This window comes from Pyrus communis, chromosome 3 (assembly GCF_963583255.1).
Source record: "Pyrus communis chromosome 3, drPyrComm1.1, whole genome shotgun sequence".
NCBI classification, from domain to species: Eukaryota; Viridiplantae; Streptophyta; class Magnoliopsida; order Rosales; family Rosaceae; genus Pyrus; species Pyrus communis.
In genome coordinates, this window is record NC_084805.1 from 18,394,744 (window position 1) to 18,421,110 (window position 26,367).

A 26,367-nucleotide genomic window follows, 5' to 3' on the forward strand; every position below is an offset into this window, starting at 1 on the left:
GTGACTTTGTCCAGAGAAAACAAAAATCAACTTTCCCATGATTTCAGAAAGACGTTTCAAATGCAAATAGCTAAACATATGACTAAACCCAATGCTTATACAGAGACAATGTGACTAAGAAAGGTCAACTAGCAAGGTCGACTCATACAATTAAGGGAGAAATCAAAGTGATTAACAATAAGGCAAGTGATCATTTACCATAGTGGTGAAAACGAGTTCAATCCTTGTATAACGACGTAGGTTCGAATGCCGTTGGTGGCTAATCTAACAAAATTTTATCATTTGACCAAAAAAAAAAAATGATTAACAATAAGGGCGTTTAACCATTTTGTTTTGAGTTTTTGGTTGTTTCGTAACTATTTTCAGTTTTTAGTTTTCAATTAATAAGGGTCATTTAACCATTTTGTTTTGATTTTTTGGTTGGTTGGTATTTACTTTCGGTTTGGTTTTCACTCTTTTTTTATTTTTATTTTTTTTCAGTTTTCAATTTTTGAAAATTGAAAGTATTTACGTTCAGTGGTTCCATCGAATGCTCCTATCTCTCGACAAAGATCGTGTGAGTGTGCAATTATGCTTTGGATGCTTCGCCATAGAATAGATCGAACCAGTTCCCATTCTTTTCTAGTGCACTCGCTTTATATCTCCAACACACAAGGAAGGACAAGGTGGGGAGGAAGCAACCCCAGCCTCTGTCCGGCTGATCATTCCGTTGGCATCTTGCTTTCACGCCTCCATTTGACTGCCGTTTTCAAATTTCACTAATAATGAAATGGTTATCAAATGACCCTAAATAAATAAAGAAAGAGCATGACTCGTGGTGATAGACGGAGAAGATCGGGGCACGATAGATGAAGGTGCTAACGGATACATTAATAATTCGACTGTATGGATGTCAATGGGACGATTGGATTATTTGGGATTAATTGGGTTTTACGGAAGTGTTCTGTATGGGCAGAACTAGTTTTGTGTTTATAAAGATTTTATGAAACTGATGCATGTGCATTTAATATGAGATTGTTTGATAACTTCTTGTATGTTATCAGTATATGTGTTGTTGCACTATGTTCCGAAGTGATAACCGTACGTACGTTTGATTCGCAATAGTACCCATCACGAGATCCAACGTGATAACTTTCTGATACTTTCATACAAGCGATAGTCTATACTAAATTCTCAAGGCTCATCACGTGCCCATTCCCTAACTCTGCCTCCTCAGTAGCAAAGGTACTAACTTTCTCCACTTGATGACTTGTTTTGTTCTTATTTTTCTTAACGGGCGGTCCAGGAATCCCATTCCTAGCTTGTTTTACTGAGTTTTCCGGTCATCTATCTCTCTGGGTGATCCTTATGCATCTCAAATGACGGAGATTGAATCCATGTGACGAAAAGCATTTGCTTCCCTCTACAGATATCTAATCGTGACTACAATCAAATTATAGCAAAGCACAAACCATTCAATTCTTATAAACTTATGTTCTCAAACCAATGGGGTACACCATTGTGGCAGTATTTCAAATCAATCACGTTATTGGTTTGAGATAACACAAGAACCGGTGTAGTTAAGACCTTCATCCTTAATAAATCCAGTCGCATTCTCAACCAAGATAACAAAAGCACAAATGCAGGACAAGGCAGTCAACATAAGGCTCGACAACATCTTTTCAAAACTAAATTATAATTCCGATGGTCAAAAGTACATTAGGACTGTAAATCGTAGCTCACGAAGTTACTGAAAAGCCAATACATAGCGATAAGCTTGTCTTAAACACATAGTACTCATCTACTTAACAACACAAAGGATCCTAAACCAATCCATGGCTTAATATGTCAATCTGTTGTCACTCATTCATAACAGGCTTATTCTCACTGGCCTTTGGTCGATGCTCCTTGGGCTTCTGCTCTTCCAACTTCCTGTAGTTCCAACAAAATAAAAACGATATGTTAGGCCGCATCTCATGAAAACAAACCCATTGCCACAACAGGAAAGGAAAAAAGAATCATGGTAAAAGGTAGTGCACCGAATAGAAAAAGAACCGACAGAGCATAATAGCGTATGCAATTCTACATATTAAAGTTTCAAGGAGCACAGTAAGAACCGAAGGAACACAAAAAATAGCTATATAAAAGGGGAGCCACGTTGCTGAAAGCTGTTACACCCTTCAGAAGCATTGATAAAGAAATTTCCACCCCCTTCTTTCTTATTAGATAATACACCTTTCCAAAAATTAACATAATAAAGTTTAATAGTATCCAAAGGGGATTATTCAAGACAGCTCCAATTAAGTAAAATGAGATACACTAGTGCAGTTAACGAACAAGTTTGTGTCAAAGCTAATGGCATAGTTGACACTTGACTCTCAACAGGTAATGTTGGGCGACTATATGAGCGAAAAGAACAAAGGAGAGCTGCACCTTAACAACTAGCAACCCATCAGACATGTAACCATCACAAGTAGCGTAAATGCTCCTTATATACATAAAACCTTGCACTCGACAGATTATGTGTACACTTTATAAATAAAACCAAGTGTTATAATTAACCCAAATGTGATATTGAGTTTAGTAATGCCAGCCGATGATAAAGTTCGACGAAACAAGACTGCTAAGGAAAACCCATGAATGAATCATCAACTCCCCATCCACAGATATAACACAAAAACAAATATTTTTTTATAGAACACACAATTGACATACAAAGTCGAGCACAAACTCAGCTGGGATAGCTAAAAGGAAGCACCCACAGAAGAAGGAACAGAATGCATGAAATTGAACAAAATTTCTTATTCCTTGGGTTGATTGAAACCCCAAATTATCAACAACAAATTGTAGTCTTTTCATGAATTTGACTTCAACAAAATAAGAATGCCAAAATCAAAACAAAAAGCCCCAATTTCACACGAAAGGAATAAGAAAGATAAACCCTAAAAGCATAGATAGACAGAGAGAGAGAGATTGAGGAAAAGGGAAACCTCTTGTCGGATGAGCCGCCCTTCTGGCTGAGGAAGGATCGGAAGAGTGGTGAGTTGACGTCGTAAATCATTGTCGCGATTACTCTGCTTAGCTGATTAGGCACTGACGATTGAAAAAACCCTAACCCTAATTTCCTCTCTGAGTCGCTTCGCTTCTGCAACCTTCGGCTAGATTGCGGTATGGCAGTTTTTTATAGTGTGAAAGTTGGTGGGCTGGGTTTTTTAATCGGGTACCCGCATCAACATCGTATTATCAATGGACCAATTATCTGACATAAAAGAGAAAAAGCCCAACTACTTTTGGATAATAAAGAGAAGTCCAATTTCTTGCTTGACACGTGTTTCTTAAAGAGAAATTATTTATGCACACACATTTTCACTTGTTCTACTCTCTTCTTTTTAGCGATGGGATTGAACAAAGCAACTAATTCAAGATGATACGGATCAACTTCTTCCAACAATACACTTGTAAACACGAAAAATTCCTGCAACAAGAAACAAGAATACGCGTACAAAATATATTTTTGTGTTTAATGATTTTTGGGGTTACAATCTCTTTGTAATTTGATCCTCTGATTCTATCTTCGTAGGGTGTAGGTTTGTGGATGAGCTGTTGATCCAAAGGGCCGTCGGGGCTTGATCTAGGGATGAACAGTTGATGAACGGATCTTCAAGGGCTTTTGGGCTTGATCTTGAAGGTTGATGGATGAGCGGATCTTCAAGGGCTTTTGGGCCTAATCTTGAAGACTGATTGGATGTGTGGATTTGTTGATGTTGTTGATCCAAAGGGCCGTTGGGGCTTGATCTTAGGATGAACGGATGATGAACGATGAACACTTCTCTTCAAGGGCCGTCGGGGCTTGATCTTGAAGACTGAACATATGTCTTGAGGTTATTGATGGATGAGCGGATCTTCAAGGGCTTTTGGGCCTAATCTTGAAGACTGGGTGTCTGGATTTCTTCAAGGGGCCGTCGGGGCTTGATCTTGAAGGTTGATGGATGAACGGATCTTCAAGGGCTTTTGGGCCTAATCTTGAAGACTGAGTGTATGTGTGGATTTGTTGAGGTTGTTGATCCAAAGGGCCGTTGGGGCTTGATCTTAGGATGAATGGATGATGAACGATGAACACTTTCCTCAAGGGCCGTCGGGGCTTGATCTTGAGTTGGTGGAAGTTCTTCAAGGGCCGTTGGGGCTTGATCTTGAAGGAGGGTTTGACGAAGAACGAAGAGTGTTTTCTTGATCCTTCGGGATTTGCTTGAGAGCTTTAGAGTTTCAAGGCTTCAAGGTTTTGGTGTGATGTGAATTCCCTTCTTTCTTTCTCTTCTTCCTCCTTTCTTTCTTCTTTTTTTTCTCTCTTCCGAAATGAATGCCTTGGCCTCCTATTTATAGAATTCCAAAACTTGATTTTTGGATTTAAATAATCAGATGAAATAAATCATTTCTGCCAGATATTGACACGTGTCCTATTTGATGACCTTTCCAATTTATTTCGATTTTTCGTTGAGTCACACGCTACATGTAAAATTTATGTGACACGTAAGCGTTGAAATTTTAATTATTGGTTAACATTCATTTCACCGAAATTTCGATGTCTACAAATGCCCCCACTTCAAGGCGCGTCGTTGACATGTGCTTGTCACGTGTATGAGATGCGTTTTGAAGTTCCTTAATGTAGATGTCGATCCAAGGGCCGTCGGGGCTTGATCTTGAATTGGGCTGGAAATTTCTTCAAGGGCCATCGAGGCTTGATCTTGAGTTCGACTGGAAGATTTTCTGGTTTCCTCCAATCGTTGATTTTCCTTTGTGCTACTCTTGAACTGGGCTGGAGGATTCTTTTGGTCTCCTCCGAAGGTCTGAACTTGCTTCTTTTATATGGAGTTGAATTTGATTCAAGGGTGGTGAACACTTGATTTTGAATCGGACTTGTGATTTCTTCAAGGGCCATTGAGGCTTGATCTTGAACTGGGCTGGAGGATTCTTCTGGTCTCCTCCGCTCGTTGATTTTCCTTTGTGCTACTCTTGAACTGGGCAGCAGGATTCTTTTGGTCTCCCCCCGAAGGTCTACGAGCGGTTTCAGGATATGGCAGGCAAGTACAAGGTGGAGGTGCTGACCTGTTTCTTTGTTCAATCTTTCCAATTCGTATTGAAGAGGTTGGAAAGATTGAAGTTTCCTTGTCCCTTCTCTGGCAGTGTATCAACCGTTGAAGATGACTACTCGAGAGCAATACTAGGTAAGCAATCAGGAATAGATTCCAGGTAGTCGGTTCCAGATCGGAAGACTGACTCCAAGTGCCGCTGACTGCTCTCTTTCACTTTGCCATGCGAGTAATAACAAAGACAAAGGAAAAGACAGGGAAAAAGCATGATATGAGATACCTTTGCTTTCGAAGAAGCAGCAAATGAATCAGCACATATATTTGTTATGCTTGTCTCCACATGCTTCGATGTATCATTTTCACTTGCCTTACTTGCTCCCCTTTGCAGAAGTGGTATTTCCTTATGCAGGTTTGGCATCTTCTCTTGTAGTATTTGTCCTCCGATGCAGGAGTTGAATGCAACCTTTGCATTTAAATGGTGCTTCACTCCTTGGTGGCAACTGGTTTGAGTGGAGGTTCCGACATATTGCTTCCTCTGTCCTTGTCTTGGCAGGTGAGAACAAGGGCAAAGGAAAAGATAGGGAAAAAACATGATATGAGATACCTATGCTTTCGCCCTTGATGATATGAGATACCTTTGCTTTTGAAGAAGCGGTGAATGAATCAGCACATGCTTCAATCTATCGTTTCCTCCTGGGTCATCTGTACTCCAGGCGTCTGGTATCTTCAAAGGTTGAATAGGTTTTCTCAAAGGAAGAAGAAGAATTGTGTATTTCGAGAGGCTTTGCTGGGAGTGCGCCCTCAGAGGTGAGGAAGAGTTGGGCATTTTCTTCAGGTCTGCCTTGCCATAAGAGACGAAGGTCGACACATATAGGGATTTCTTAATAGCAAGTGGTGGTACCGTTCTTTTACCCTTGTCGACAAACGTCTCTTCGATATCTGAACGACGCCTCTTCGATTTCTGAACGACGCCTCTTCGATTTCTGAACGAGCGCCACTTTTGACAAAGTTGCACGCGTTTTCTGAAAAGCAGAGAAAGCGTCGCCGAACTTTGCGCTTGTCGGCTAAAGACGTGTAGTTGCGATGATGGCCTCCACGTGTTCTCGACTTTGTCAGATATCTTTTGACAAAGTTGAACACATTTTCTGAAAAGCCGCGAACGCGTCGCCGAACTTCACGCAGGAAAATCCGGATTTTTGAATCGGTGGTCGTGTCGCTTGGCTTTTTACAGAGGTATCGATCACTCCAACATACACACTCTGAAAATTGCCCATTCTTGAAAATCGTCTCCGGCCTTTTGAGAATTATCTTCATCCACCCATTCTCTCTGAACACCTTTGAAAAAATGACTAACTCATCGAACCTTTGCTTAGATTTGAGTCTCAGCAGCGATCCGGTTGCACCCGGTCAAGGTAATGTATGGCGCCCTTCTTTTTTATCTTCTAACGGTCCTCTTACAGGTGAAGACTCCGTGATGCAGGACGCCACAACAGCTACAATAGTAGCTAGGAACCTCCTCACTCCAAAAGATAGTAGGCTGCTGTCAGGACGGTCCGATGAGTTGGCCGTTCAAGAGTCCCTCGCTCTCAGCGTTCAGTGTGCAGGCTCTGTGTCCAACATGGGCCAACGCCTACTTGCTCGCTCCCGTCAGGTTGAATCGTTGATGGCAGAGGTGGAAAGTCTCAAGCAAGAGATCAAGCAGCTGAAGTATGAGAATAGAAGTTTGCACGTGCTTGCAAACAACTATTCGACGGGCATGAAGAGGAAGCCTGATGAGCTGCAAGAGTCTGAAGGTCGGCTTCAAAGTGACCGTCAAAGGTTTTCGTCTTTCCTCCAGAGGCATATTTTTCCTGGGTCTTCCAGCGTTTGGCCAAGTATTGAGGCCTCAAATGCTCTATCTTCGATGCCTCCTGCTCTGATGCCTTCCGCTCCGAGAGTTTTGCCAAATAATGGGGCTTCACGTGAACATCCTTTGTGAAAGCTCCAATCTTGTATTTTTTTTTTTTTTTTTTTTTCATGCTTGTAATTTCTTGAAGACTAATGGACATGTTTTATTTTATTCAGTGTATTGTGTTAAATACAAATAAAACATATACATCACTAAGATTTTTTTTTTTTTTTATTTTTTTTTATTTTTTTTTTATTTCCCGGTGGCGCTGATCCACCAAAGTTTTTTTTTTTTTTTTTTTTTTTTTTTTCAAAAGTGGCCAACTTGGCTATGCTTTCAGCTAGACCACAACTTGCAAATGCTTTTGGCTATAAAAAATTATAAAGGAAGAAAAGGAGAAACATTTTCCTTGTTTTGGGGAGGAAAAACAGAAAATTTTTTTTTTTTTTTTTTTTTTTTTTTGTTTTTTTCTTCAACATCCGTTGGGAGCTAGACCACAACTTGCAAATGCTTTTGGCTATAAAAAATTATAAAGGAAGAAAAGGAGAAACATTTTCCTTGTTTTGGGGAGGAAAAACAGGAAAATGTCTTTTTTTTTTTTTTTTCAACAGTACTTTTTTTTTTATATATATATTCCCCACATGGTGCAGGGAGGAAATGCAGAGGAGCTTGGAGTAGTAGGAGGTAAGAGACGGAGAAAGTCTTTGGGTGTGAGTTGCCAAACTTTGGTTTTGTCAATCACATTCAAAGGCAGCAGCAGAGGCAAGCAGATGTGAGTTGACAAACTTTGTTTTTGTTAATCACATTCAAAGGCAGCAGCCATGGCGGAGGTGCAGAAACAGCCAGAGCTTGAGGCAGAGTGTAAGGCGTCGAGTTTGAAGACCGGCTAGTCGTTTGACAGCGGTCAATGAAGCTCTTCGTTGATTTTGATCATGGTGGCCAGGGTGACGAGCTCGAGGTAGTTAGTGGATGCTGTTGCTGCGTTTTGGTGAGATCTCCGTTGTTTTTTTTTTTTTTTTTTTTTTTTTTTTTTTGTAGTGCTGCAAATGTCTCCTTCGGTGGAGATGAAGAAGAAACACTCCGCGGGAGGAGTTGACAGCGGCAAAGACAGCAAGGATGGTTGCTGCTGCAATCGGTGGAGGCGTTGACGGGCAGCGAACAAGCTACTGTTGGAGTTTGAGCTCCATTTGCTCCTCCACCACTGAAACCTCTCTGCGTTCTCTGCTCTTTTATCCCAATAGCAACTATCACCGTAGTATGCGTCTATTTCCCACCTTTCAAGCTCATCCGTTGCGGTAGAGATAGCAAGGATAAAATTGAAAAGAATTTCTCAAGACACCCAACTCCCCGGGTCTCGCAAGTGATGATGATGATGAATCGGACGATGCCGCAACAGCAGAGCCGGCGGAGGTGAAGAAAAATATGGGTAGAGGGACGGCAACTTTTGGGACCTTGATGTGTCGACTCCGAGGACCCTCAACGGAATCAGGCTCTCTGCCATTAGAAGAGAAGCATGTAGTCGTAGACAACCCAAACCTTCCTCTCTGTTTGGTGGGTCGGAGCTCGTTGGAGTCGAGCTTGGCTTAGACAGTTTTGGCGGAAGATCGATAAGACTAATGGCAGAAACCGTTTAAATTAGAAAATCTTGCTGTACTGGCTACTGAGGGTCCTTCAATTTCGAATAAAGACCATAGAGCGAGTACTGCCTGAGGTTTGCCACTTCATACCATGAGTTAAGAACCGAAAGGTGCTTGTCTGTGCCGGAAAATGCCAACTGGATTCTGAGGCTGCAGTCCACAGAGCCGCCATGGTTTTTGCAGCTCGAGGTCTTGAAGGCGCAATGCTGATTGTTGAGGCAAACAAAGTCGGAGCTCACTGAACATTTAGAGCACCCATCCTTTTTCCAGTACAAGTTCTGAGCCTGGTGAGATTGTTGAAACCCAGAGAGATCGCACCGGAAAAAATGTTGGAGGCCAAGTTCAGCCGGACCAAGTCGTGCAGACTGAACACAAACTCCGGGATTTCGCCGGAGAGAGCCACGCCGGGAAGACGAAGCGCCGTGACGCGGTTGTTCTCACAGTTGACGCCTGATTTGCATCTTGCTGTCTATAATCAAACCGATTACCAGACTCCTTATTCTCCCGAAGAGTATCCCAAGACCGTTCCTTTCCAGAGGCAGGAATTGGTGTAGAACGGCCACACCAATCCCGGCTGTCGTGCTCCGAATAACGATTTTGAGCTGGAGATGCAACTTTCCCAGTTCCAATGGTCCACACAGGCTCATATGCCAAAACGATATTGGTCCAATCTTTCACTTTCTCTGCAATTGCCTTGGTTTGTGCGGCTACAACCTCCACAGTAGTGCCAGCTTCTCGCTGCTCAAGGGTCTCACCGACACAAGCTATTACCTTCAAACCTTGAGAAAGTGCATATGCAACCTTGTCCGCAACAAACTCATTGGATTCACCCAAAATAAGTCTTCTTTCGGAATGACCAAGAATTACCCAAGGAACCTCGAGATTGACTAGCATCTCAGCACTAACTTCACCAGTGAAGGCACCACCCTTCTTGACCCAGCAGTTTTGTGCCGCAACATGGAAATCGGGCCTCAACAAACTCTTCACCACTGGAATAAACACATACGGTGGGCTAACCACAACCTCCACAACATCTTGCGACGGAACCTGTCCCTCATCGAAGGTTCCGTTGCATTTCCAGTTGCTGCCGACGAAAAACTTCCTGCCCATCTTTTCTCGATAATCTCGAAATCGCACAGCGGATAGTGTGTCTGAGCCTTTCGGATTTTTGGGGTCCGTGGGAAATTGGTGGTGATGTCAAAGAGGCTAGATCTGCGGCGAAGGCACAACGACGGTGGTGCTAGAGCCATTGCAGCGTCTTGGAGGCCTTGGGGCTGTCTTCTGCTGCTGTCGGCTGATGGGGTTGCGGCGGTTCCCGGCTGTTGATCTTCCAGGGATCATGGCGCACGGCTGCTGCGTCCGTCTTGGCTTTCGTTTGATGTCTCGCTGCGCCGGTGATGGTTGTAGGTCGTTGCTGCGATCTAAACTCTAGGGAAATCGGCTCGCCGTTGCCGCCACTCGTGGCTTGGGTTTTGTCGTCGGCGTTGATCAACGGTTGGTGCTGCATCAACACTGCTGCCATCGGCTGAGCAGGGAAGAGGGAGATTTCCCAAGCATTCTTTGTGGGTCTGGGTGAATAATCCGGGAGAGAGAGAGAGGCAGAGAGAGAGAGGATGCGTTGAGATGAGAGTGGCTTTTTCCTCCTGGTTTTGGGCTCGTAGATTGGTGACCGCATAGTGGGCCTGCAAATCTCCTTGTTGGGCTCTGCAGACTGAATATGGTGCAATTGAGGATGTGGACCAAGGCATCCAGAAATGTGCACCGCCAGTTAGGAGATTGAGGTCTAGAGGGTCTAAGAGGCCATCCCAGTTGTTTGGGCCGAGAAGGAAAACATTTACACACACACACATATATATATATATATAAATATATATATATGTTTTTTTTTTTTTTGTTTTGTTTATTATATATATATATATATATTTTAGAAGAAGAAGAAACTGTAATAATTTTTTTTTTTTTTAATAAAGAAATTGTAATAAAATTGACTTTCTTTAATGAAACATTTATTTATTTATTTTGATGTGACTGTACTTGAAGTTTTGAAGTTTCAAGTTGCCTACGTACTCTTCCAAAGAAGAGATCAAGTCATAACGTAGTTCAAATGAGTGATGGTTTTGATGATGATTTTGCCGTACACAGTTTATGCTCTTGCGGGCCAGGAGCGTTTGTTGTCGCCTTTTATGCTCGTGCGGACAAGGAGCTTTGGTTGTCGCCTTTTAGGCTCGTGCGAACGAGGAGCGTTTGGTTGTCACCTTTTAGGCTCGTGCGAACGAGGAGCTTGCGGTGTCGTTTGCAGTTTCAACTCGTGCAGACAAGGAGCTTTTGGTGCTGTTTGCAGTTTCAACTCGTGCAGACAAGGAGCTTTTGATGTTGCCTTTTATGCTCGTGCAGACCAGGAGCGTTTGTTGTCGCCTTTTATGCTCGTGCGGACAAGGAGCGTTTTTTTTTTTTTTTTTTTTTTTTTTTGATGATTTTGTCAAACGATCTTAGAGAGGCATTCCTTGCAATCTTCATAGCAAGGAGTCTTGACTGAGTGATTGAAGAAGTCTTCTGGGAAGAAATCGCGCATCGTAATGGCAACGGACGATCTTTGTGTCATAACTTCATCATCCTCAACACTTCCATGTAGCTTTGAAGGTTGACGGTAGCTGCTTTGCCCCCTTTCCGATTGGTGAACTTGTGGAGGAGACCTATGTTTCTTGTGCATTTTCTCTGGAGTGACATAAGTCCATCCTTCAACTTCACTTGACTTGACTGACATGGTTTTGGAGCATGCCCCCGGCGGTTGAGGTGAAGATTTTGAGTTCAAAGAGCCAGAAGTGGCGGTGATATAGTTTGACTTCACCACATCATTAAGATCTAGCTCGATGATCCCTTTCTGAGCCAACTTCATGATGAGATCTTTTAGCACAAAGCACTTTTCCGTCGGATGACTAATGAAGCGGTGGAACTTACAGTACCTTGGACTGTCAGTACGGTTCATCTCTTCCGGCCGTTTACACTCAGGTAGGTCGATCACCTTTTTTTCCAGCAAGTCATCTAACATGGCAACCACGTCAGAGTCGGGGAATGGATAAGTCTTCTCCTCAAGCTCCTTCAAAGTGCGTCTACGTATCTCTTGATCACGAAAAGCTTCGGTTTGAATCGCCTTGCCTCGTGTATGGGTTTTGACTGGAGTTGTGTTGACCGTCATTGCTTCCTTGGTGGGTTTCCACGCAGCCTTATCCACCTTGGGCCCCAAAACTTTGTCATTCTTGTAGTCGGCGATCTGTTCTTTCTTCCCATGACGGGTGATGCTTAACTCCATATCATGGGCACGGGTGGCTAACTCCTCAAATGTTCGTGGTTTGATGCCTTGAAGGATGTAGTGTAGTCCCCACTGCATGCCTTGAACGCACATCTCAATGGCAGAGGTTTCAGAAAGCCGATCTTTGCAATCCAGGCTTAATGAACGCCATCTATTTATGTAGTCGATGACAGGTTCATCTCTCCACTGTTTCGTACTGGTCAGCTCTAGCATGCTTATAGTACGACGAGTGCTGTAGAAACGGTTGAGGAATTCCCTTTCTAGCTAGTCCCAACTGTTGATAGACTCAGGTTCGATGTCAGTGTACCAGTCAAAAGCGTTACTTTTCAGCGAACGCACGAACTGTTTGACGAGGTAGTCTCCCTCTGTCCCAGCATTGTTGCAAGTTTCAATGAAATGGGCGACATGTTGCTTCGGGTTGCCTTTTCCATCGAACTGCATGAATTTTGGGGGCTGATAACCCCTTGGCATCTTCAAAGCATCAATCTTCTTGGAGTAAGGCTTTGAGTACAGTACGGAGTCATGCGAGCTTCCTTCGTACTGTGTCTTGATAGTGTTTGCGATCATCTCCTGTAGCTGCTGGATAGAGAGAGATCCCATGAATGCCGTTGCTTGGTCTAGCTTCGGCTTCTCTTCAACTTTCTCCACTGGTGGCTCCTCTTTTTCGTCGTCTTCTTTCTTTAATAGGCCAATATTTGGGTCGACTTTCACGTCGAGCAGCGCATCTAGTTGGTTGACAAGTGCGGCAATCTGCAAGTCCTTCTCTTCCACAGTCCGTGTGAGCTTTGCGATTGATTCATTCATCTGAGCTAGCTGCTCCTCGATTGAAGTTGCTCCAGTGGTCATGACTTGCATGGTTGTACTGCCGCTTGGATCAGGGTCGGAGAGTAGGGACTCTGAGTATTTCCTCGGGCTTTCGTCTTCTTTACCTTCTTGAACCATGATGTAGAAAACATCTTGGATCTCCTTTTCAGTGCCGTTTTCTCGGGTTTGTTGGCATGAAGATTTGCCAGTGTGGACGATGATGCGCCTCCTTACCTTCAGTGGTCCTTTTGTGTCGACCTCTAAGATTGCTTGGCGCTCCATCCTTGAAGGAATCAAGCTTCGAGCGTCGTCTTTTTCTCCTAACCCATCGAGCTTTTCTTCCTTTGGTGTTGTCTTCCTCTTTCCAAAAGGCTTACCATTATCTTCAAATCTTTCTGAAGCTAATCGTCGCAGAGGAGAGATAGTTGTGTAGCTTTGTTTCTTAGGCTTTAACAACCTTTCAAAAACAGAGCTTTGGGATGTCGGCGCGTTAAGCCTCTTGAAGACAGAGGTTCGGTCTTGACTACCAATGCGATTAAGCACTGAAGTTCTGGAGCTTGAATGGCTCATCCTATCGAAGACCGACGTCCGAGGGGAGGGTTTAGGCTCTTCTTGGTCTTGTTCAATGCTCACGCTGATGTGTTGAGCGCTAGCTTTCTTCACTTTGCTTGAAATCTTCACGGGTGCATTTGGTGTGAAGCCAAGTCCAGCTTTGTTGTTGTCAACTCCATAATCATGCTCCTTCAACTTCTTTTGAGTCTCGGTGAGGTCGCGATCTTTGTCGTTGACGGTGTTTGAAACCTTCTTTCCAAGATTTGAAGAGGAAGCAAAGTCATGCCTAGCCTTTGACATGAGTTCGTAGGCATTTGGGTTGAAGCCTTCTTCGGTCCTCTTAGTTGGAAGAGAGCTTGGTTTCACTTTGACGCCATGCTGTGCCTCCAGACGGTTGATGAGTCCGGCGGTTTGCAAGTTTTTCTCCTCTGCAGTCTTTATCAGCCTTGCAATTGTTTCCTTCATCTGAACCAACTGTCTTTCAATGGAGGTAGTGTCGATAGTCATGACTTGTTCTTTGTTTGAAGCCATGGACTGTGCTTGAATATCTTGAACGGAGACAGAGATGAGAGGTAGAGATAGTCCCACTGGGCGTGCCAAATTTGTAAACACGAAAAATTCCTGCAACAAGAAACAAGAATACGCGTACAAAATATATTTTTGTGTTTAATGATTTTTGGGGTTACAATCTCTTTGTAATTTGATCCTCTGATTCTATCTTCGTAGGGTGTAGGTTTGTGGATGAGCTGTTGATCCAAAGGGCCGTCGGGGCTTGATCTAGGGATGAACAGTTGATGAACGGATCTTCAAGGGCTTTTGGGCTTGATCTTGAAGGTTGATGGATGAGCGGATCTTCAAGGGCTTTTGGGCCTAATCTTGAAGACTGATTGGATGTGTGGATTTGTTGAGGTTGTTGATCCAAAGGGCCGTTGGGGCTTGATCTTAGGATGAACGGATGATGAACGATGAACACTTCTCTTCAAGGGCCGTCGGGGCTTGATCTTGAAGACTGAACATATGTCTTGAGGTTATTGATGGATGAGCGGATCTTCAAGGGCTTTTGGGCCTAATCTTGAAGACTGGGTGTCTGGATTTCTTCAAGGGGCCGTCGGGGCTTGATCTTGAAGGTTGATGGATGAACGGATCTTCAAGGGCTTTTGGGCCTAATCTTGAAGACTGAGTGTATGTGTGGATTTGTTGAGGTTGTTGATCCAAAGGGCCGTTGGGGCTTGATCTTAGGATGAATGGATGATGAACGATGAACACTTTCCTCAAGGGCCGTCGGGGCTTGATCTTGAGTTGGTGGAAGTTCTTCAAGGGCCGTTGGGGCTTGATCTTGAAGGAGGGTTTGACGAAGAACGAAGAGTGTTTTCTTGATCCTTCGGGATTTGCTTGAGAGCTTTAGAGTTTCAAGGCTTCAAGGTTTTGGTGTGATGTGAATTCCCTTCTTTCTTTCTCTTCTTCCTCCTTTCTTTCTTCTTTTTTTTCTCTCTTCCGAAATGAATGCCTTGGCCTCCTATTTATAGAATTCCAAAACTTGATTTTTGGATTTAAATAATCAGATGAAATAAATCATTTCTGCCAGATATTGACACGTGTCCTATTTGATGACCTTTCCAATTTATTTCGATTTTTCGTTGAGTCACACGCTACATGTAAAATTTATGTGACACGTAAGCGTTGAAATTTTAATTATTGGTTAACATTCATTTCACCGAAATTTCGATGTCTACAACACTTTTCAAACTGAGAAAGCAAAATTGTTTGACGTTGCACATTAAAAGTCATTAAAGCCCGATTTGCATCATTATGCTCGATAAAAGGCATTAGCGAAGTTAGCCAGCTATATCAGATGTGGGAATTGAGTCGTATAACAATAAAAATTAAGAACCAAAATAAGAGGGAGTGTACAGAACGTGAAAAAGAGTGTATAAATTACTCCCCTACTAGGAGTCCTTTTTCCACACATAAATACACTTAAGTAAATTGTTCATCTTCTAACTTCAACTTGGAACATGATTTGGAAGTTGTTCATTCTTGCTCCACGTACATTACAACTAATGATCCAATTCATATACACCAATCCTAAACACATTGTGGTCAATTTCTTATAGTTTGAACGTAAAGATTTGTCACAAATAATTGATTATCTTGCTAGTAATTGTAACAGTTTATGTTTTTTATGTTGTTGGATATGTCTTACCTAACAAAATAAACGTACATAAGAGTGTATACAATCTATTACTGTTTCATATCAAAACCTTGTATGTAAAGTGCCGACTACACCTACTTTCCAATGCTAGCCCATCATGAAATATTCAGACGATCGGAGATCTTGTTTTCTTTGCTGAAAACATGCATATGATTTGACTAGACTCTAAAACGCAGCCATGCTATCGGACGGCCAATATGTGGCTATCATGTTCTATGTGGCATGTGATTTCATGCGTCCGAGATAGAGTGGGCCACATAACGCAAAGGACCAAAATTCGCCACCTGGGCATCTATGAACAATGCAAAGTAGAAAATGCTCAACTACTAGAGTGACTCAACCGATATTTTTTGAATGAGGATTCTTTTGGATACTTTTTGTGAGAATTTTAAGGATTCTTGTGATCAGTTTTCGTCGAGTGATATTCATATTTAATTTTAAATAAAAGTATTTAAAATAATTTCTGACCTTACGATGTACGATGAACAGATACGATTTGAGGATTCTCGGGATCCTCACAAAAAGGATCCGAAGAGGATCCTCATTCATATTTTTTTAGTACATTGTGGGCAACATTTGAATTAGTGTAGTTTGGCCTAATTTTTATCTTAATCCTTTTAATTTGAGACTAATAAGTAGTTGACTAACATGTGTAATCGAGTCCTTTGTTGGTTATTTAGTGAAAGTTGGTCGGAATCACTAACGGAGTCACCATATTGTTGGTGTATGCAATTGCACATACTCAAATATAAAGTTATTAATGAGCATGTTAATATTGGAGCACGATGTTTGATGAAATACCTCAAAGAAGTAATAAAGGACAACTAGGTAAACTGGGCCCAAATGCTTCATTTTGACCTTCTAAAAATGCCTTAAAAAGGATGTTAAGTACATGCTAAATCAAGTCACAATTTACATAATACGAGTATACCAATATATAGCATTCCGTGCTAATAAAATAAAAAAATTTGAAAATCAAATTTACGCATCTCTATTCATGACACAAAATATTGTGATGGTGTCCTCATACATGCTGTATAAATTTTTCTTTAGTATTCTATCCAACTTCAATGGAACACTTTGTTTCTCCGACTCCAAGAGCATTATTATGGGAAGAAATTGTAATACGCCAAATACATTTATCAACTCTTCCACGAATTATCTCATAATGTCACTTTTAGAGATTACATGAGATGTTTTTCCAAATCTATCACTTGTCGTGATGTGTTTTATTTTTTTTAAAAAAATTGTCTCATAATTAATTCGAAATAGTACCACTTTAACGCTAATGTTTCATGTAAGTCCTTCCTCCTTTAATAATGTTGATGATCGCTACAAAGTTCAAGGGAGGACCCAGCCGTGTGCAACAATATGTTGGTTTGATTAAACACATTGATTACTCATTACGGCAATAATTAGGCATAAAATACAGTAAAAAAATTATACCATTCGGACCAAACTAATTTTATAATTTTAAGAGGTTATTGCTTAATGGAGTTCTAGTTATAAATCATTTTTATTGACTTATTTATCCTTAATGAATGTTTTATTTTCTAAATAGGATTCCTTGAGCACCAATTTTTTTTTTTTTTTCATATCTTCATATTCATTGACAATTTTAACTATGTTGAAACGTGTTTCTTTAAGACAAAACCAAGAAAATTAACTTATTACAATATAAAATTTATTGCAATATAATAACTTGTTACAAGTTGGAATTGAAATTTTTTATGACTTCAAAGAGATTTTACATATAACTTTTTGGTTCTTAAAAAAATTTGATTTGTAGAAGTTTGGAATTAGGGGTGCGGTTGGCAGGACATTATCTACGTTCTCATTTGGCAGGCCGTCCCCCCCAATCACCGTTTCGTCGGTGGCCATCGCTAGCTGCCAGCCAACCAACCCAACACTAACAGTAATTTTCTAACCCCACCTTTGTCCGCCCTTCGCTCTCCCTTATTACTGATTTACCCCTTTGCCCCTCGCACTGTCGCGTTATCTCTTGAGCACGGCACTCGGAATTTCTGTTGGGATGACGGGATTACCCTTTATTGTTCAATTTTTACTTCGACGCTCTTGGGCAAGGTTTATGAGAGAAAAATGAATGGCATAAGATTGCAAACGTCACCAATCATCGTCTCTTTTTTAAGAATATATGGTTGTTGTTGGGATGGATCCCCTTCTATTCTCCATACTAAGGACTTGTTTGGTGTTTGTGATCACAAAGAAAGCTTATCACTCTACTTTGATGGGATTAAAATGAATCCATCTTGTATCGTCAATTTGGACAGTATTTGAATGTCAACATCCATCTATTACGTCAACATGTATTATGTTTAGTGAGTTAATCAATTCAATCCAGCCCTAAACAACAAACAAGGCATAATGTATTAGCTAAGTGACCTTAGTGACATAGGGTCTTTCAACTTTTTCATCACAAATCATAAGAGGTTCGAACTTGAGATATTTTTCAACATTGATCTAATGCGGTTGGGATTTGGGGATCACAATTTTCTGTATTAATTCATGTCTTACAATACTCCTAATAAAGCAAGAAACATGTACAAGTTATTCAATAAAGTTATGAGTCACAATACCAACCCTATACAAGACTCTCATGATCCAATTAATTAAGCGTCGGATTCTTGATTTCGTGTGGGCCCCATTTTTGTTCTAATTCCTCAACGTGTCAATAAATAATGAGATCGCCTAAAAATGGGGTGAAATTCAATTCTTTCATTCGTATTTCATGTTAGTAAACAATATGTTGTCACTTGAAATGGATAACATGATCGTCAATTATATCTCACCTTGTTGTGTCCTAATTGTTTCGACAAAGAAAGAAAAACCCTAAGTCATACAAAAGGACAAAAAAGAATATATGTTTATTGGTCAAAGTTAAAAGGAAGGCTTTACCCTTCATATTAAGGGTTTTTATTTTAAGAGTGATGTTATCCGCACACCTCCTTTTACCTCCTACACACTTTTGTTAATTTTTGTTCTTTATCTTATTCAGATCGAATATGGAAATGTACACGCGGTAGAAAAATTACGCCAATATATTGAGATATGATATGCTACAGGTGAATATTTGCGACAAGAAATGAATTCTAATTTTAGGATGACCAACCCCTTTAATCCAGTCCTATGATGTCCTTTTCGAGCTCCATAACAAGAAATAATATATTCTGTTAAAGGCAGTCCTTCACGTAAATTATTTTAAATACATAAATCAATCATTTGTCCATGTGGATCCGACATTAATCCTCTCATACCTACAGTTCATTCGATCCGACGTCCGAAAACTGAGAGAAATGTGAAAAAAGTAAGAAAATATATGTGGATAGCACCACGCTTACCTTACCTTACCTTACCTTAATTAACCAAATACATATGATATAGTTCTCACTTTGTTATCTACTACATAGGTTTCAACAACTTTTAGAACAAATATTACCCAAAAGAAGAAAAAATTTAGAAGAAAACCCTTTTTCAGCTTATAACCACAAGCGTAAGCATGATTGGGATTCATCAACCCATGACTCCAAACCAGAAATTATTAATGGGTATAATGGTCAACTCATAGCATCTCTAATATTACTGTTAACCAACCAAAATACCCAACCATCGTACCAATCAATGTCAAAGGGGGCAAAACTGGAATTATGACCCTAAATTAAAGTATACACAAATATTGCTACGACTACTACTACTTCAGTCTCACACCTAAATACGGCCACCAGTCTCACCACAACCCTCTCCTCTTAAAAACAATCAAAAAACAAAAATAATGGGCAACTGATTATTTACCATAGTGATAAATAAGTGTTGAATCATTGTAAGACGGTAAACTAACTTAATATTTAATTTAATAAAATTTATCGGTTAACAAAAAAAAAAAAAATTGGGGATATAAAAACAAAAGGTGGTAGATGCATGAGACACAAATACAATTATACACAATAACACACACAAAATCTCTCTTTCTTCGCTCACCACCTTCCCTTCCTTTAAAACCCCAATCCTTTTTCTTTTCCTTATCGGGGGAATTTAATTAAATTTACTACTGCCTCTGATTCTCCGCTGCCTCTCTTACAGCTCCAAGAACCGCCACCTCTTCTGCCTCCTCAGGTAAAAAGGAGCTGCCTTTCTCATTCCCAATGGCCACTTTCGTCTTTTTGCCTAATGGGTTGTGTTTTCATGGCTTCTTGACTGAGTTAATGGTCATGGGCGTGTTGGGTTGATGAGCTTGGAGCCAAAGGAGGCTATTTTTTTCGTTTGGGGTTTTTGGGTTGTTCCTGATTTTGGTGTGTGAGTGTGTGTTTTGTGTTTGTTTTTGAATTTTGGTTTTTGGGTTTTGGTTTTTTGGTGATGAAATTTCCATGAAAGGTGGTAGGTTGGTGTGTTGACTTAGCTTTCAAAGATCAGACATTGGGAATTTCTATCCATTTTTTGGTGATTTTCTTGGTTTTCTTTCGATTTTAATTCGTCCTGCATGATGGATGATTTGGTTTTCTGTTTGCAACTTAAATATGTCTGAGTCTGTTGTTGTCACCTTGCACCAATTACTGCAATTCTGAACAAAAGGATGCCTGAAAGAGAGATGTTGTAGTCATGTAATGGATGAACTTTGCTTGCCTCTATTGATTTCGATGTGTTCTAATCCGACTCGAGACTGTTTTCGGGTGTACAAACAACAACAGCACTGTTTCTCTGCTCAGTGCTCAATTTTATCAAAGTTACACAAGATGTTTAAGTAAATATCAGGGGAAGTTCATGTGTACCTGTTATGGTTAGAGTTATGAGTTCCTTATGACTTTGTTGGAATAATTTTCTGTTGCAGCGAATAGAAATCGGAAAAATATAATCTTAGATCGTATAATGACTTGGTGGTTTTTATCCTTTATAACTTATAAATGGTATTGTAGCAGTTTCTTCAGAAGTGCCTTAATCTTCAGTCACATAGCTTAAGAAATTTCGATGGTGTATGTTAAATATTCTGTTCTGAAATTCTTTGCCCTTCAATGCTGTTACTGCCATTGTGTTTTCATTTACTTGTTCTCACATGTATATGTGGTGTTTGTGCAATGTAACAGATATAATCCTTTTGTTAATTGTTAAGTCATACCCCGTTTGAAATTGTAATATTCATTTACTTTTAATTATAATCGGTCTACTTGATTTGTCCAAGGAACAGGGGATGCATGAAAAAGGCTGCCAAGTGAGTGTTGTGCTTCAATAATCAAGTTGAAATCAACCATGGTGAGCTTACGAAGGCGCAGACTACTGGGATTGGGACTATGCTGTGGTAATAATTAGTGAAAATGTGCTATACAACATATGATTGATTGCTTTTATTGAATAGTATGCATTGTTCTTCTACTCTTAGCAATCCGCTGCTAATCCTCTTTGATTTTAAGTTGTGTCGTAACCTGTCACCGCTTTGAGATAAATTTTCAGTTGATGACTAAGAATCTACTTCAATAGTCTTTTTTTATGCTTAAATGAATTATTCACTGAATTTTGTCTTTGCAGAGATACCTCCTGTTCTAGATCCACTTCCTAGGGTTGTCAACAATGGAACCACTCCTCAAAATTTCACCCGTACAAATCCTGTCAGTGTGCATCCCATGCCTTCAAATGATGCAAATCAACCAGATGGGGTAAGAAGAGATTATTGATCGGTCAATCATTAAATTTATTACTGTTTTCTTTGAAGGTTTTATTAGCTTGTTTAGGACACTTGTCAGGCAGGATTACTATATTTTTTTGTTAACCTATATGTAAATATGGTAAGAGAAAAATTCCATGTATATACGTAGGACAAAAATCCATCGGCTGGATGTCTCGATGATGTAATATTGGTTTTTCACGTAAAGTAAGCTTGGCAGGGTACCTAGAGAAAAATGGTAAGATGGAATGATCACCATATAAAACCTGAATACCGTTTTCACAATAACAATATCTCTTTCAATGTAAGAATAGGATTTCTGTAAGCAGTAAACCCTTTGAGATGTTGGTGCCCCTAGACCTGGTTTTGTGATCAAGTTTGCTCTTAGTTTGTAGTTGCTTGATCAAGAAGGCTAAAAGCATTTTCTTGTAAAATACTTATATAATGATTTCTTTCAGCCAAAAAAGAAAAAATCTATACCATAAGTAGGAAATCGAAAGCTCTATTTTGGACATTCACTAGCTCTGGATTCATTTCAATCATTTCTCAGCTTCTTGGTTTCATTCCATCTGATGCTTTACTTATTACCAGAATACCATTGTGAAAGCAAAACCTCGATCCTTAACTGCATCTGGTTCTAGCTTATCCAAAGAGCAGCACGATGTGGCAGGTTTGTTGTTTAAATTAAATTTTCTGTCATTTCTAATTATATATTATAGATTAGAATGCTGGATGTCTTGGACTATTGGACGTACAAATTTGCGAAGTCATCCTTTTGAAACTTGTATTTTCTGTCTTTACATTATGAGAACTTAGTGGTAGTCTTGAGAAGATGCGAGTTTGTGAGTTTGCAGTTATTTTCAACTTTTGCTATGTTTGCCTATATAAGTATTTTGGCACAGAGCATATTCTTGATTTTGCAGTTATTCTGTATGTTTACCTCCTGCACACGTATTCTTGAGTCTTGAATCTTGATAATGGAAGTATTAAAGATAACGTATACGTTTATCCATTACAATTAACTTGAGAGGTTATGCCAGTGCCACAGGTTGATCGTTTCTAAAACATAATATGCTATTTGCAGGGCCAACAATCAAACGCAGAAAGCGACATCGCAGAAAGCATGCTCAAAACCAGGAACCATGTCTAATGAGAGGTGTCTATTTTAAGAATATGAAGTGGCAGGCAGCAATAAAAGTTGACAAGAAACAAATCCACTTAGGCACTGTTGGTTCCCAAGAAGAGGCTGCTCATTTGTATGACAGGTACAGTCACATTTTTTTTCACTACGAACAATATATATTGGGTGAGCACTTTAAGGAAAAATCAGCATGTACAAGATCTTTCAATTGTGCTTAATTATGAAAATCATAAACCATTGCAGTCTTCTTTTGTCTATCGACTACCGAATGCCTTCTCTTTTTAGCGGTTCGTCATCGTGGTGTTAGATACACCTTCAAATAAAACAATCTTAGTTTTACTGTTGCTACACTGGTTTTTTTCTGTTCACGTTCTTCAGACAGGGTCATCTGAAAGGACATGCCGTCCTAAATGTAAATTCCAACCAGTTTAGTGGTTACCTGTGTCCTTTTTTTATGTTACTTCTGGTTTTTTATTTTTGAAAATCTGAAGGTCTGTTGTGTCTGCATTACCAACAAAGTGGTTCATGTCAATCCCCCGAAGTTCAAAAACATGAAACTTGATAAGCCACATGGGAAAATGGGTGGTAACCTATGTGTGTCAAATGCAATAAATTATAGCCATAAACTTTGTTAGTTTTGTTATTTGCGTTCAGGGCTGCTTTCATGTGTGGGAGGGAACCAAATTTCGAGCTTTCTGAGGGGGAGAAGCAAGAACTCAGGAAATTCAAGTGGGATGAATTCTTGGTCATGACTCGTCATGCAATTACTAATAAAAGTAAGTTTCCTCTTCTCTTGCCTCACATTATCCCAGACTTTACATGCCCCCGGTCTTTAATTGTTTGCTTTCGTGAAATATTTCAGAACACAGGAGGAGAAGGCAAGGGGCAGAGTCAGAGAAGAGGTCCGAGAGTCCTCAATTGGAAGACGGCGACTGGGAGGATGACAAAGAAGAAGTGAATGGCCTTTCAGCTTCAGAAGGTGCAGAGCAAGACATGTTGGACTCTTGAACACAAACGTTCAAGGGCAATGCTTAATTTCCTGCTTTCTAACAGTTAAGCGCTCAGCTGATAGACCTCCCATTTTTTGGTGTATAAAGGCCCATATTAGGGCAAATGGTGAATTTCATGGTCGTTTAATAAGGTAAACGCCCCCAATAATCATTAGTTCCATATTAGGAGCGTCTTAGTCGCTAATCGCTTCGATCAGATAAACTGCTTCGAAGCCATGATTTGCAGTGGAAATTGAAACCTTTTAAACTTATTAATGCATGGGAAACTTTAGTTCCAAGAAGTATTCTCCCTAACCTATTTATAATTTTTCATTAGCTGATGAATGTGATCATATGCTAAGTTTGAATGAGATACTGCTATCAAATAACAGTGGCTCTAAGTTGAACAAAATTTGTGTTAGTACTTCACATTGGTGAAAACATAAACAAGAACTAATGCTTCTTGAACCTCCTTTTTATTAGGAAGAGAATTGATTTTCGTCCACTTCTTTTTCTTTTTTTCCTTACATGCACCCTTATTTATTTTCGTTACTTGGTACTTTCTTAATTTAAACAATTCAAAAGGTTAGGAATAAACAATGGAGTACATAAGAAAAAGAAAGTGTGAGGAAATCGCTTCCATATTAGGTGATGCAGAGGATAATATAGGAAAAAGCGAACAAATTCTAGAACACAATAAACCCTTAATTCTTGTTGATTCTCACAGATGAGAATAACCAATAAAAAAAAAGGAAATCTATTCCTTGTTGTTGATTCTCACAGATGAGAATAACCAATAAAAAAAAGGAAATCTATTCCTTGTTGATTCCTACGCAATACTCGAGTTAATAGAACGGAAGAGAATAAAATCTTACTTTTACTTTAACAATAAAAAATTTCCCTAACAAATCTAGGCTTAAAACTCTCTCAATAGTGAAAATTTTTATAGACTTACTGTCATCTCATATTTTTCGCACATCGTTTTATAATGTTGGCAATAGAATTAACGTTAAACTGTGAGACGACAAAGAAGCTATAAAAAGTCCCAATATAATGAACCTACTATCAAATACTAATGATGACTTCAAGAAATCCTAGTACATGGAATATTATTAAAGCCAAAATTACTTTATAATGCAATGCATGGACTTCTTCGTGCATAACTTTATCACAATAATTCATGTATGTAAGTTCTACTTTGTCTGCCTCATTAAGAACGGCAACAAAATAGGTTAATTCACCTCTATTTTTGTTTGAGCGTAATGTTTTGAATACCACATAGTTTTTTTTTTTTTTTTTTTTTTTTTTTTTTTTTTTTTATCAAACGATAGTATATACACAAAGAGATGTGAGAGTAGACTAAATCTTACAATGGACTTGCCATAATAATGTAGGTCAACTTCGCCTTTGGTAAGAATCGAACGAAAGACTTCTCACTTACAAATGAAGAAGAATATCATCAGACCGTAGTACTAAATGACTTGAATACCACATAGTTAAAAGTGAGGCAATTGATATACATATCTAACTCCTTGTTTAAACAATTATTCATCAGATATTTTTAATTGAGCGAATTTTGGTAATCCCTTGCTTCGAATGAGTGTCGATCGGAAAACACATTCTTGACCCTCGAATCTGGTTTTGTGGCCAATATTACGCTCCTACTATGGGAGTTGTTATTTACACCCTATCAAAATAAAAATAAAAATAAAAGTTTTTATCATAAATAGTCTCTAAAATTTACCTCACTCCTCACTTTAATTCCTGAAATTGAAAATCGATCAATGTTATCGCTGAAGTTTGGTACCACAAATCAATATCGTCCCTACCGTCCCATTCCATTTATTTTTCTATTACTTTGATGATGTGTCAGACCTGGGAATCCATACAACCAATAGTGTGGTGCCACATGGACTAAACTTTCTAAAAAGAGAGAAATTTAAAATCATTAACAAAACTCCTTAAAAAAAACAAAAACACGACCAACCCAGCTCCTTCAAAAATTCATAATACCGACAGAAAAGAAAACTTCTTCAAATCAAGAAGGGACTCTCATTTTCTGGGTTTTAAAAGCATAGATGAAAAAACTAACCCAGCCACCTCCCTCATCTCAACTATCATCTCCATACCCTCTTCAAATTTAATTTCAGGTTCTTCTCCAAAGCACCAGAGTCAAGCAGCGAGGTTACGGGAAAGGTTCGGTGGGCTTGGGGTGTGGGAGATGACTCACAAACTCTCCCTCTCTTTCCTATGAATCCCTAATACGTGTTTTGATTTCATTTTTGGGATTTCCTTTTTCGCAAATTGATTTTGATTTTAATTTTCGGCAATCCGTTTTGAGATGGAGGCGTTGGGTTCATTTATCTTACTGTTTTTTTTTTTCAGTTTTGTTAATGAGTTTTTAAATCTTAAATCTTTTTTTTTAAATGTTCCACGTGGCACCACACCATTGGTCGTATGGGTCTCATGTGTGACACGTCATCAAAGTAACTGAAAAATTAACAGAATGCAACATAGGGGACGACATTTATTTATGATACCAAATTTCAAGAATAACAATAGCAAGTGGTGGTACTGTTCCTTTACCATTGTCGACAACTGTTGGGTAATTGAACAATAAGATTCACGCGTTCTCAACTTTGTCAGAAATTTTTGACAAAGTTGCCCGTGATTTCTGCAAAGCTGGGGTTGCATATGAAGGGTGATGACAAATCTGGAAGAGCTCAGCTTTTGAAATTCAGAGAGTGATGACTTTTCGATCCTTGAATAAGCGGCCCGGCTTTTGAGGTTCGGAGGGTGTTACCTCTTTGATTTCTGAACAAACGCTTCTTCGATTTTTGAGCAAGCGTCTCTTCGATTTCTGAACAAATGCTTCTTCATACCGATGTCTTTCTTGAATATCATAAAAGACATAGGATACTAAGGATAATTGTGAATAGGCAGATAGAAAAACTATTTCGATGAATAATCAGTGTGCTAGTTCTTGCAGGTTTGTAAGAGAACCTAATCCCGCACCTAGCGGATGGGTTTATATTACGAGTGATTCCTCACGGGATCTTAATATGTGCGTATGTCTGTTTTGTCTATTTCTGATAAT

The 26,367-nt window shown here is 39.7% G+C and overlaps 2 protein-coding genes across 2 annotated transcripts; one reads left to right on the top strand and one right to left on the bottom strand.

The window, feature by feature from the left end:
• Positions 1-1,703: 1,703 nt before the first annotated feature.
• On the bottom strand, positions 1,704-3,141 carry LOC137729035 (wound-induced basic protein). The gene is made up of 2 exons (XM_068467855.1): positions 2,970-3,141; positions 1,704-1,911 (listed from the first exon to the last, which is right to left on the bottom strand). Exons 1-2 carry the CDS (start codon positions 3,038-3,040, stop codon positions 1,839-1,841), a joined length of 144 nt encoding a protein of 47 aa, XP_068323956.1. The 5' UTR covers positions 3,041-3,141; the 3' UTR covers positions 1,704-1,838.
• A 16,292-nt stretch (positions 3,142-19,433) lies between these two features.
• Positions 19,434-23,569, top strand: LOC137729528 (ethylene-responsive transcription factor-like protein At4g13040). Its single transcript, XM_068468502.1, has 7 exons — positions 19,434-19,600; positions 20,667-20,777; positions 21,005-21,132; positions 21,732-21,810; positions 22,225-22,405; positions 22,936-23,057; positions 23,144-23,569. The coding sequence occupies exons 2-7, from the start codon at positions 20,729-20,731 to the stop codon at positions 23,287-23,289; spliced, it is 705 nt and encodes a 234-aa protein (XP_068324603.1). The 5' UTR covers positions 19,434-19,600; positions 20,667-20,728; the 3' UTR covers positions 23,290-23,569.
• The last annotated feature ends 2,798 nt before the right edge of the window (positions 23,570-26,367 follow it).

Coding starts and splice junctions, on each gene's coding strand:
- LOC137729035 (XM_068467855.1), bottom strand. CDS start 3,040: ATGATTTACGACGTCAACTCACCACTCTTCCGATCCTTCCTCAGCCAG. Junction 1,912..2,969: donor GGCGGCTCATCCGACAAGAG/GTTTCCCTTTTC, acceptor TTGGAACTACAG/GAAGTTGGAAGAGCAGAAGC.
- LOC137729528 (XM_068468502.1), top strand. CDS start 20,729: ATGGTGAGCTTACGAAGGCGCAGACTACTGGGATTGGGACTATGCTGT. Junction 20,778..21,004: donor GGGATTGGGACTATGCTGTG/GTAATAATTAGT, acceptor TTGTCTTTGCAG/AGATACCTCCTGTTCTAGAT. Junction 21,133..21,731: donor ATGCAAATCAACCAGATGGG/GTAAGAAGAGAT, acceptor ACTTATTACCAG/AATACCATTGTGAAAGCAAA.